This window comes from Uloborus diversus, chromosome 2, assembly GCF_026930045.1.
Source record: "Uloborus diversus isolate 005 chromosome 2, Udiv.v.3.1, whole genome shotgun sequence".
In the NCBI taxonomy this organism is placed as follows: domain Eukaryota; kingdom Metazoa; phylum Arthropoda; class Arachnida; order Araneae; family Uloboridae; genus Uloborus; species Uloborus diversus.
This window is the reverse complement of record NC_072732.1, coordinates 218783503-218797102: the sequence shown is the minus strand read 5'-3', so window position 1 is coordinate 218797102 and position 13600 is coordinate 218783503. Positions and strand designations below refer to the sequence as shown.

General features: G+C 32.0%; 1 protein-coding gene across 1 annotated transcript in view; it reads right to left on the bottom strand.

The window, feature by feature from the left end:
* The window catches only part of LOC129216822 (protein FAN-like), a 76639-nt gene that overhangs the window by 19096 nt on the left and 43943 nt on the right, over nucleotides 1-13600 (bottom strand). The window contains 7 exon segments of the mRNA XM_054851038.1: nucleotides 3093-3143; nucleotides 4687-4748; nucleotides 5908-5969; nucleotides 7766-7833; nucleotides 7910-7977; nucleotides 8944-9002; nucleotides 9117-9216. Coding sequence (XP_054707013.1) covers nucleotides 3093-3143; nucleotides 4687-4748; nucleotides 5908-5969; nucleotides 7766-7833; nucleotides 7910-7977; nucleotides 8944-9002; nucleotides 9117-9216 — 470 coding nt within the window.

Here is a 13600-nt window from a genome sequence, read left to right as displayed (position 1 = left end):
ATTTGGGACAGATTGCAACTGCAGACTTTTCCCTTCAAATTCAAAGTTCCATTTTTATGAAATTAGATGAAAAAAGTTCATTTATTCGGAACTTTGAACTGCCACTCTTGTGGAAAAGATCAATCCACCTTGAAAAAAAATCATTTTTCAATCGATAATTAATTTTTAACTCTGAGAAGTGAGGGGGCAGTTGCTCTTCTTGTCCTCACCCCCCCCCCCCCCACCACCAGGTACGAGCCGCCTATGCAATGAACTCCCAGTAGGCTTGGAATTGTTTATAGAGTAATGTTTCTAATGAGAAAGAGAACCCAATGCACTTATTAAAAACATCACCTATAATATTAATCCCATAATATGCTGTTGATATTCCTGAATTAATAATTTCTTCATTTTTTCGTACCAGTAAAAAAATGCTATTGCTTTTGTCAGTATTGATGCTTCTTAGGTCAAAGCACACCACTTTCTCAACTTACAGAGAATGATATAGAATTGCATAAACTACAACATCCTACAAAAAACATTTGTATATTTACAGAATATATTTCATAGCTAATGTTGAAACAGCATTCAAAGAAATTGAAAATTTAAAATGTAATTAATATCTGTTAATAGAGGTAGCAATCATATTTGTGATTAGTTTGGTCCTTTGTCAATACATTTATATTCAGCAATAATGCAAACTTGTGTCAACATTCAGGCACTGACAACTGCAATCGCGCCACCACACAGACACAGTTGGCGAGTCGAACAATTAAACTTTCTACCAAGCGGTTTTCACAATAGTGTTTTTAGCAAACTAAGTTAAATTGTGCTCATTTAATTTCACCATGATTGTGTTGAAGGTGCTAAATACAAAGCTTCCCTCCTTTCTAGGCTACTACTGATTCTTTAATGCTGACTGTCAGTTTCAACCTTTCGCACAATGGAAGGTGCAAAACCTAAAAGGTCAGTTTTCCTCTGCGGCTATAGTTGCCTGCTCAAGGTCATAAGTTCAATCACCTTTTTTAGGATGAAACATGGATGTTTGGAAAGTAAAAGCACTGGCAATGTTTTTTGCTATTTTGTGTTTTAATAATGTTAATTTTAGTATTGGCTTTAAAAATTATTGCACAATGGCTTGTGGCAGGTTAGACTATTTAATATTCAATGAATATACACTGCTCAAAACAATTAAAGGATATTAAAGTTTTCGGTTCATTTTGAACATCGATATTTTTTCGGATGATTGATACATTATCGACAGGCGTTGGTAAATTATTTGAGACAAAAATTACATTTGTATGGCAGGAAAGAATACATTTTTTCAACTTTTGGGTACAAAAGGGAAAAAAACGCACTTTGTGCATATGAGAAAAGCTATAAAAAATTGGGGTTTTCTTAAAAGAAAATCGCTTTTAGTAAGGGGTATGGTAACCCCGGGCGGCCAGCAATGTAAAACACCTCTGAGGCATGGAATTAATGAGGCTATAATGAGGGGCTGGGGTATTCTGCCCCACTCCTCCTGAAGCGCTCTTTCCCGGTTCTTAGAGAGTTTGGGGAGGTGGTAGGCATCCAAAAACTCATTGCCTAGAATGTCCCAAACATGCTCTATTGGGTTCATATCTGGAGAACACACTGGCCATTCAATTCGTATGATTCCTTCCTCGAAAGGAAATCATTCACCAGGTTAGAACGATGTGGTCTTCAATTCTCGTCCATTAACATGAAGTCATCTCCAGTTGCTGCAGAGTAAGGGACTACAATAGGTCTAAGGATCTCATCCCTCTTTCGAAGACCGTTCAGAGTTCCATTTGGAATGACATGCAGATCGGTGGAGATGCCAACATGCACCATCGCACCACCACCACCAAATGTCACATGTTCGGAGCGCGAAGGCTGGATTGTTTCTAGTGCCAAGCTCCCCTCCAGATGAAAATACGCCACTATATGGATAAAGACAAGAACGGGACTCGTCAGAGAAAAAAAATATTGCTCCATTCACTTCTTCTCCAATTCACATGCTCTGTTATCTACTCCCTGTATCGCGACGGTGTCTCGCAGCTAATGTGACACAGACCATTGGTCAACGAGCATACAGACTTACAGCATGAAGGGGATTTTGGACAGTTTGTGTCAAAATTGTGGTGCCAGTACCTGAGCGAAGGTGTTGTTGTAGTGAGGTTGCATTCATACTTCAGTGCTTCAGAGCCGTTAAAGCTAAATAACGGTCTTCGTTGAGCGTTGTTAAACGTCTGCGACCTTGCCCTGATCTTTGGCCAGCATTTCCAGTCACTAAAAACCGTTTCCATCTCGTAGAAATCACACTTTGCAAAATTCCAATAGCTTCTGCTGCCTTGACTTGTGTTTGGCTTCCCTCTAGCCTGACAACCACTTTAGAAGCTTCTAATTCCGTTAAATGAGTTTGTTGAGGCATCTCATTCATCGAAACAACGCGCTTACTGAATGTCGATCATTATTTTCTGCTTTGTCTTACAATAAGTTAAGAGCGAAATCTCATTCGCTGCAACTGAAACATCGTTTTCTACGTCAAACTCCAAATTTGCATACTGTGGTGCTTGAAATTAAGAAGAATTTGCATTTTTAACTGCCTTCTTCAATTCTATGCAAAAAAATATTTGCTAATTTTTTTTGCAAAAAAATTTTTTTTAATTTGCTTACCTTTTTTTGTACAAAAACTTACAATATCCTTTCATTGTTTTGAGCAGTGTATTTTAATTGTATTTTTACATATAAATCAACATGAAAAATCTAACTTTTTTTTGGTTTGCATACTGTCTCCTGCTTTTCCAAACATTTCTCTACTTCTCTGACTCTACAATAGGGAATGACTTTTAAAAAGCATTTTCTTTTTTGTTTTTTGAGCTGTAGGAGCAATTAGTACACACATATTTCATCTCATTGCTTCAAAATAACACTGTGACTCAAATAAAATATTTTTTTTTCGCAATGACAAACTCATTGTATTAAGATCACACGATTACAAGCCAGCATAAAGGTTCAATTAATTCACTGACTACCAGGATATAAAGCTATGTTTAAAATATCACTAAAATTATTACTTTCAAGAAGAAACTGCAAAAAATAATACCCACACTCAATGAGAAATTTGGGCGGGCACTTTCACCAAGCTCATAGGACCACACCTAAAAAATAATAAAATCTTTTAAAAATTTTAAATTTTCTAAATCTGTAAAATCAGTGGACTTGAGATTGACCTAACAACAAAGTTGCTTATTTTTTTAAATTTTAACAAATACTAATTCTGTCAATTAGTTTTAAGGATACCAGTTAAGGGGGAAAAAATCGATTTTCTGTGAATTGTTCCAAAAATAGTCCACTGTACAAAGGTATATCACATTAATAAATCAAGAAAGTTTAGAAAATTTACTAATTTATTTCATGAAATACAGTGACCCTCGCTTATATGAATCACATTTATTCTAAACGGTTTTGATTTCATAAAGCGGCTGATACAACAAAATGGCTGATTCAATAAAGCTGGATTGTGTTCTGTTTTTGACGATTTGATTCGTTAAATCGGTTGATTCAATTAAGCGGCGTCCACTGTACTTTAAGTGGATGTGGCGTTAAAAGCACCCCAATTCTAAACAAATAGAGTTTCTCTTTCACACACATTCGTTGAGAATAAAATAAGTAAAAGTCCATATAAATCCAGTTTTTACATTATATAAAAAATGATGTTTATTGAAAGTAACTTTTAAAATTTTATTTTCTGTAATTTAACTATTTAATTCTTGTAAAATGTGTTTCCAATTTTGAAACATAATTTTCTCAAAACAAAATATTATGAGGTTCAAAAACTTTTCTTTAAAAATATATATATATATATATATATATATATATATATGGGTTAGAGTTTTGAATTTTTAATGAGAGTTTTGCATAACATTTATTATTCTAGCACACCAACTAATTAAACATTAGGTCATGTTGGTTAAAAGATTAACTGTAACTATCATTTTTAGAAATTTATATTGAAAGTTCTAGTTTTTAAAGTGACCAACAGTAAAGAAATCTTCAGATAAAAAAAGGAATCAAACTTGAAGTGCACAAAATAAGACCATCTAAATGTCACAGAAATTGGGCCTATACCTTGTTAATAGTTTCTAAGGAAAAGGTATACAAAAATGAAAATTTTAGCAAGGCTTCCTCCCTTAAAAATGCAACTTCTTTCAAAACTTAGATACTTTAACACCACCCTGCATAAAGTGATTGAACATTATTTTTAAATACATAAACAAATATTTATTAAATGGACAACTAAATATGTAAATGTGAATGAAAATTTTAGGTAAGATTTTTGCTACTCAGAGATAAAATTTAGTAACTAACAGATATTAAATTGATCCAAAATCTTGTACCAATTAGAAAATATGAAATTCTGTTAATTGTTTAAAAAAAAAACACTACATGTTTCAAGTCTCACCATCAATCTTTTTTTTTTTTTTTTTTTGAGGATGTTTTCCCCTTTTCCCCCTTTTTTCCTTTCAATTACGAAACTTGAGAGCAATACTTTACTTAAAGTTGCGTCTGTTTTATTCGTGATACCTTAAAGACAATTTTTCCAAGAAGCAGTATATTAATTTAAAAGAGTTTAAGCATCTTGAAACCAAAGGGTTGAACCCTGCAATTGTATTAATGTACTCAGAGTGAATTGATGATTACTTTTGCAGTAGAATCCATGGATGCTGTCACAAGCAGATTGTTGCTGAAGAAGACATCAGTCACTGAAATTGACAAACAAGTATTTTGTCATTAAAAATAGCAGGATGTGCACACTTAATGGTGCAGGAATTTTAGAAATAACAAACACAATCCATGAAATATGGTGAAAAGTTAGAAAAAGTTTTTACGAAGAAGCATTTTTTTTTAATAAAAATTCATTTGTAATATGAAATACATATTTTGAAGATCTTTAGTATGAGAAATTTTTAAGATAGATATGATTTAAAAAAAAATAAAAAATCAGTCATTAGTATTGTATCTACGTGTTTTAAGTTAAATAGTAACATAATAAAGTGTTGAGAATATTGAATCCGAAAGAGCTTTCAATTTAAAAAGATTATAACAAAGGATCAAAAGATGTAAAGACCCTTATCATGTGCAAAAAAATAAGTAAATAAATAAACAAAGAAAAAAAATAAAATATTTTAACAAATAAATAAATAAACTACTTAATTAATAGAAACAAATGAATAAATAATATGATTTTAAACCAGATTTTGAAAGAAAAAAAAGACTTTTAGGGACTTGAAACTAAAATATGTTAAGAGGAAAGGGACCAGTTGGGAAATAAGAATCAATAAGCAATTTTACATGTCCTCACCTCAGAGCAACAATAAGATATCCTACTGTTAATCTGATGGGACAATGTATTAAAACATGGGAAAAAGCAGATGATAATATTAATTTCCAGAGAATCAATTTCATTGGTCACACCGCAATGGATCATGTGACTCGCTATCAATCAATAACAAAGTCAATTGATTTAAAAAATTTCTGGTCCCATCACAGTGAAAATCATATTTTAAACGCAGAGTTTTGCAACATTTTTCATGCAACATAATCACAATAAGTTGATAATTTTGCACATTAATTTAAAAAAATTATTGCACATTTTCATGAGGGTTACATTTTGAAAGTTAGCTCATCTTGGATCTTTTCCATGCTTGGGGTTGGAGCATGAATTCCCCCCCTCCCCTTTCCACATACACACAGATTTTTTTTTTAAACTTGGAGCAATGTTGTACAAGGACTTCAAAAAAAAAAAAAAAATGCTCATATCAATGTAACCATAATATTTTAACACTGATGACAAACAGTAAGTGTAAGAACTATACTTGATTTTGATGTAGACAAAAGCGGAAATATGAATTCAATGTTTACCAGAATCGTCATGAGCCATGGTGGTGGCCAACAGCTTTCCATATTCCACATTGTAGAGATATCTGCAATGGATAAATATCAACATTTTATGTTGAACAGAAGACAAACAATTATAATATGTCATTGAAGATTTGTTTTGGAAAGCATGGCAATTACTAATTCAGAAATAAATAAAATGTTACTGGTTTAGCAAAAGAAATTTTAACAAACCACAATCTTTCATTAAGAGTAATTGAAAATTTGATTTTACTGAACACTATCTAATTGCCTAAAAACAGCTTAATGCAAGTTTTCACTCCTTCATGAACGTTGTCTTGTAAACCAGCATGTTAAGAAAAGAATATCTTTGGATTACAATTGTTAGCATGCAATCAAAATTAATATTCGGACAATTTTGCTTTCTTTAAATCCATGTAACTAATTGAAAAACTTCGTTGACTATTAGTTTCTAATCAGTTTTTGGAATTAGTAGGGAAATGTAGGACAAAGGAATTAGTTAATATAACTTGCCTTTTTCAAAATGAAAATCAAAACAAACTCTAAATTTGTTTTGAAAATTACAGTACATAAAGAAAACAATGTATTTTATAATGAAACTTTCATTGAAATATTATTTTTTATTTCTGGCAGTCAATTTGTACCTTCAAAGGAAAAAAAAAGTAACATTTTTCTATCTTTTTTTTTTTTATGTGCCAAATTAAAAATAAAATATTTTTCTAATTGAATATTTTCTATCTGAATATTAAAAATATTTTTAACAAAATGAAGGAGAAACTAAAACAATGGATGGTAAAATGAATAGATAGTGAAACAATAAAATAATAAATTAATTTAATTAATATATCTGTACCTCAGAGCCAAAAGGACGTAAAGTCACATTATGATAATTTTACAGTAGAGAGGAAATTTTTTTTTCTGGCCCATGTAAAGGATGGGACGCGCGCTCTTCTAACCCTGGTGAAAAATGAAAAGGATTTTTTTTTTTCAAGAATAACGTTTACATGATTCGATGTGGAATAGACTTCTACATACAATGCACTAATAAACGAAAATCGCAAATTTTAGACTTCCGTCATTCTGGCTCTGAGGTACAGATATGAGGAGTAATAAATAAGTAAATAAAATAGTGAATGAATAAAAATAATAGGGTAATAAATGAATTAGTTTTAAAAAACATAAGTGATTTAATAAATAATTAAATAAATCAAAATAAATATTTTCCTTTTCCCTACTTACTTTGCCTCGTATGCCCTTGACTAATTTAACAAAACATATAACATAAAAATAAGATTAACATTAAGTAAATAGTTACTGCACCCAATATTAGTATGTCTTAATAAAAAAGAAAAATTTCAATAACAAGAACTTAATACATCCATAAAAATAATAACAAAAATAATATTTTGCACCAAAATATTACAGTATAATTATCAATTTTTTTTGAAAATTGCTTGTATTATCATATGTTTTAATCTTCAGAGGTAACTTTTTAATGACTGGAGTAGCCTACATGTGATACTACATAGCTAAATGTTATCATACACACATGGTGCCAAAAACAGAGCAAATATTTCTCCATTTCACTTTCCCCACATTCGTCTAGTCATTCTAAACTGAAGACTGGTCTCTATCAATATTTTATCTCAATAAATTTACAGAACACTTGAGCTGATGTCCATTGATAGAACTTTTTGGATTGACTTAAATTTTCCGAAAGGGCTCTATCCAAATTCGCTAATTACATTCTTTTATGCTACAATAACAAAGCTAAGCATCCCAGCAAGGGATTTTAGAAAGGATGCCCAGAACAAAGTTTTAGAAAGATAATTTGAAAGAGTCCAGAACAAAGGGAACTCACACGTAGTTGTCCCAGGACCCTACAACCACTGTCCTGTCATCTTCCATCAATGAGCAGGAAGAGAGAGCCTGTGAGGAGAGACACAACATGTCAGTGAGACAAGCACATAGGTCAAAGAGCACAGATGGAACGAGGAACACTTACCATGTTGTACACATTTATGCTTCTCAGCTGTCTCTTTTCTTCCAGGGAATACATTTTGAGCAGTCCATCTGCAAAGAAGGGAGATTCCCTTAAGTTGCGTCATTTTATAGGAACATACCTCATGCTCACACAGTAGATACTCAATTAACCTTCGAAAAGATCATATTTTTGAAAATATCTGATACTTTGATATATATATCCCAATTTTTTTATATATATGTATATATCCGATATTTTTGACCCGTGAAAGTTAGGATATTTTGTAAAAATTTTATTGTGGGGCCCCCTTTGTTGTGGAGGCCCCGAAGCAGTAGCCCCGCCTGCCCTCCCCTAAATCCTGCCCTGGCCATAAGCCAAAGAACATATTCGAAAGTGTTTTTAAAAAATCATGCATTTAAGGGTTAGGTGGGACAGCCCTAAATTTTTTTTCTAAACTATTTAGAAAATGAAAAGCAGAAACAAGCAGCAGTAATTTTATGAATCACACAACAATAAAGATAACAGTGTAGTAAAGTTCTGTTATATAATAGATCAATATAAACATTAAAATGTCTCATATTTTAAAATACTTTTTTTTATTCAATTATTTTTTTGTATGAACTACTTTCCTACTATACAATTTTACATGACAATTTTGGTAAACACATGAAAAAATGTGTTGTAAATGAGAATAAGTATTAATTACAGTCTAAACTATGTACACTTCAATTTACTAGTAAATTAAAACAATTTTTTTTTTTTGGATACACTAATACTGTTCCTAACAGTTGTGAGTTCATGAGAAAGGAGTTTAGGGGAAGGAGGCACCCAAGAGTGGCACAGGAAAAAATTTGGAAAGGTGACAAGAAGTTGTCTTTGGCTTTGGCTTTGCAATGAATTTTTTTCTCCCAATAAACATTGTGTTACTTTTGACTGCATTGGAAATTCTAAGCTGCTAAAATAAGATTGTAAAAGAGTTTTGCGGTAGCTTAGAGGATAAAAGTTAAACACAGCAAGACAGATGAACATTGTATAGAGAAAAAAAGTTAACAAACCTTGAGACACGGAAAAAATGTACTTCTGATCCTTCGTGATACATACGTCTGTGATTTGTCTGGAAAATAAAAAAAAAATACTAAATCATAAACTTTATCACTGAGGATTATTTGAATTATCTGAAGAGACAGGGGAAAGCTGGCAACTACAAAAAGGAAGCTGAATAACCTACTCTTTATGGCCTTTGCAGTCCAAACAGATAGTCAGTTGTGTCATGTCTTTCTGCCACCTTTTTGATGCAGACTCAGACCTTGTACTGGACTCGGAGTCATCTACAAAAACAGATTGCAAAGTAAGAGAAAGTATTGATTCTCAATGAAAAGAAACAAATATTTAGGAGAAGCACTATTTATTTTCTTCTCCTTGCCTCAAAATATATTTTTTTTTTTTCAATTCAGTTTGCAAGGGGGCTATGCCCCCTTGTGATCACTGCTGCTCACCAACCCCTGAAATTTGAATTGAAATTTTATTTTATTTGCAAAGATTTAAAGTACTTGCTATGAAAAACAGATCATAATATGCATCACAATTAAAACAAAATAAAAATCCCGCAATTTTTCCCGTAGAAAATAGTTTTAGAAAAAGCTCATTAAATTTATAAAAATGTTAAAATCCCACAAAAACCTGAAGACAAAATGTAAAAACAGGAAAGTTTTTCATCCTTAGATTTTTTTTTTTGGAAGATTAAGCTTTGATGTAAATGACATTTTGGTGTGTATTGTACATAAATGCAGCTTATTTTATATTTTATGTGAATCTTTTTAAATAAGTTCAGATTACAAGTTGTGAATTCAGAGGGAAAAGTGTGACCTACAGGCCATAGATTGAGTATTGTTGATGCCGAACTTCTCAAGCTTCTAAACTGACTGTGTATGTGAATTGTTTGATCATCTACCTACATCAACCTCAAGGGAAAATAAATTGAGTTTTTTTTTTCACCCCTTAGAATCTAAGACAATAATAAACACACTGGGACAAAAAGAAATATGATTTCATTCCCTAACAAAGTCATAAAAGTGAAATTTTTCAGACCCAGATACTCAGAGAGGAAGGTCAAAGAGTCTTGGAAACAATGCTCAAAATTTTATCTTTCAATTCATCCAAACAAAAAAGAACAAATCTCAAGTTTAAACTTTGAAATTCTGTTTCCATTCACCCCAACTGACCCTACTAAATTTTCCCTGTAGGGATTTTTTCGGTGAATTCAACTACTGATTGGCTCTTAATCTAGGTTTGACTTTCCGGGGATCATTTTATCCATTTTCAAGGGTTCAAACATTTCCAGAACTTACGTTAGACACAGGGGCGGCAAATAGGGGGAGCAAGAGGGGGCGGTTGCACCCCCAAATATTTTGCACAAAATATTAAGAAATCGGGAAATTCAATTCACATAACGCGCGAATCAGTGATCATATGCAATAATTTAAAAAAAAAAAAAATCTTCAGTAAAAGTTGATGAAATTCGAGACCTGTCCAGACAAAAGCAACTGTTTTTCGCTATTACGGTAATAACTTAGAACTTCCTGAATCATTTTCAGAACTTAAAGAATAAAAAACAGATGGAGAATAAGTTTGTTTCAACTGAAGAAGAAATTTCCTCATATGCGTTAAATGCCTCATACTTTTAAGTTCAGAGTTAAGATGATGTTTCTGCTTCTAATGTGAAAGGGCAGTGCACAGGTGTGACTGGCCCAATTTTTACGAGAAGTTCCGTGGTATTTTGAGTTCATTGTTGCGTTTATATTTTAAATGTACGTTCAGTTAGTGAGTGAACATTGATTCCTTCTGTTAAGAGGCATATTTGAGCAATTCAATACATTGTATACTCAGAGCCGGCCTTAGGCCGATTAGAGCAAAAGGGTCCAATCGGGCCCCGCGCTGTCAGGGGCCCCGCGCCGAAAGAAAAAAACTTTTTTTCCTTTAGATATACAATAAAAAAAATGTATGAAAGTTAAAATTTAATATTTAACTGATGATTAATCTGAGAATGCTGAGCTACTTTTAGTCCAATCAATGGTTTTAAGGAGGTTCCTGAAATTTTCAGGCAATTTTAAATTCATTAAAAGCATTCGGAGTTAAAATTAGCAGAATTTATTTCCAAAATTACTTGTGTCAAATAAATTTCTGGAAAAAAGTTAAATTATCTGTCTAGTTGAACATCTGAAATCAACTAAACGGCTAGGAAAAGGTGAACTAGGTGATGGGCCCTCAAGGAAATAATTTTTAAAGGGTCCGGGACACAAAAATCGTCAAATTTTGCATTTTTTTTTTATCATATAAGAAATTACTCCGTTTCTTCTGCTTAAAAGGACGTTTGAATCGTGTTTCTATCTTTATTAGAACAAAAGATATAATTCTTTTTGTTGCCCGCACCTAATTAATGTGTATTGAACTTTAAAACTTTAAACGCGTTTTTCTAAATGATGCAATTTTTCCCCGATTTCTTGCATTCAAACTCTTATAAGTCAGGAGCCAATGAAGATAAAGTAATGAAATTTGGAGCATGTCTTTTTCAAACAGTTTTTGAAAAAGAATTTGAAAAAAATGTTTACAGCAAAAATTACGATTTTTTTTTTAAAGTATTTTTGAATTTTTCGAAATTTTTCTTCAAATATTTTTAATTTTTTATTGAATCAATATTTTTTTAATCGCCGAATAAAAATTAAAGCTTAGATATTTGTGCATACTTTTTTGAAAAAAAAATTAAAAATTGACCAACAATATTTTGAATTATAGCAATTTAAAACAACCCCATTTTTTAAAAAAAAAACAAGTTAAATTTAAATATTTTTTTTTTCATATTTATTTTGTGATTTTGCTTATTAATTAAATGGTGAATCAGTGTAAAAAAATTCCAAACTCTAAAGTATATAAAAAAAATTTCAAAATGTGTCCCGGACCCCCTTAATGATTATCGTCGATTAGTACAGTGAGTAATCAAGTAAAAGCCCCACCTCAGACCTAGGTATCGCATACATACAAAGCGGAAATTGACCCGAGGCATCCAAATTTTAAGGGCCCAAAAGCTGTTTTTCGAATTCAGTTAATTTTATTTCATTCAAAATTCTTCCGGGAGAGGCATTTGAACCCCTCTCCCTTCTTCGCTCGACTGAAACTAAGTTTGAAGACTTCATTTTCTAAAATTTTCCGGACTAGGTCAACGTCCCATCTTTGTCCTATTGCTAACGTCATCAAAGACTCTTAAACTTAGCTTTTAGGTCTTGTAGCATGTGGTACATAACATTTCTGTCAAAGCACTAAATTGCGCATCAAAACTTCTCGCTGTTAAACTTGTCAAACGGTTTTTAAATTCACCCTCATTCTTTTCCTGTGTCTCAAATTAAATGCAATCATTCTGTACAGGGCCCCGCCAGAATTCTCCAATCGGGCCCCACATTCGTTAAGGCCGGCTCTGTGTATACTTTCATGGAAACTTCTTACAAAAGACACGCTATTTTTGAAAAAAATTCGTGCATCAACAAATACTTTTGTTGGGTTTACTTTTGTATTTCTTTAACTGAGAGGTACAAAATGGTATTCAAAAGTTAAAGCTAGAACTCTTGATTGAGCTCCTATTAAGAGTTTCTTGTTAATTTGGAATTATTAGATCTATTTAAAAAAATATTTAAAAAAGTGACAAAAATTCACATGATGATGCAAAGTCCGATGTTTGGCTCAATATTTTGTATCAAATAATAGATTCATTCAGTTTCTAATGAAATTAACACAAGATTTAGTGATAAATCTAAGTTCAATATTATATGTGCAGGTTATTGAACAAGATAAATAAAATATTTCAGTTACATGTAAAAGTTGTTGAACGAAGCAAAAAGAATTGTTTTGTGAAGAGCCAGTGTACTTCAATGATGAAAAATGAAGACTAGAGCACACATTTTAAACTTGCGTGGTTTTTTTAAAGAGAAAAATTTTAAAGATGCATTTTCTAACATAACTTTGTAGCTTCAATTATTTTTCGCCGATTCCAATCAACTCGGATAACTGTGAAAGATCATTTTCGTGTCTCAGAAGGTTAGAGATTTTTTTTTTTTTTTTTTTTGGTGCATGATGGGACAAGCAAGACTTTCATCTTCAGCTATACTGCCAAGAGCATGCCACTGGACATTGATGGAATATAGTACCAAGATTTCCTTTTTTTCTGGATTCCAAAAATCGAACATTAAAAATTTACTTTAGAAACGGCAGTATCAAGATCTTTTCTGTTACAGTTTACTATAAAATAAATTAAAAGTGTGGAAATTAAAATTTGAATTTCTTTAATGACTTTACTTTAAAAAAATGTACTGGTATTTTATTCCACATTGAGAAAATTCATGTTTAAAAAACTCGACCCCCCAAATGAAATGTTGAAATGCCGCCTTTGGTTAGACACTTGCATAATACTTTAAAATGATATGGGACAGTAGTCAAAAGTTAACACTTAAATGATGCACAATCCAAATAAGTGATGAAAAGCCAGAGGTCTTGGGTTCGATTCCTACCAGAGCCTTGGCTGTTACTTCCTCTCCAAGTGTGCTGTGAATGTTTCTTTTGTTATCTTATCTATTAAAGAACAATTTATAAAGGCAACGGCACCCCTTCAAAGTAATTATTAGCAATGACAGGACAACTACAACAATAGATACTTACCTTGCAGTA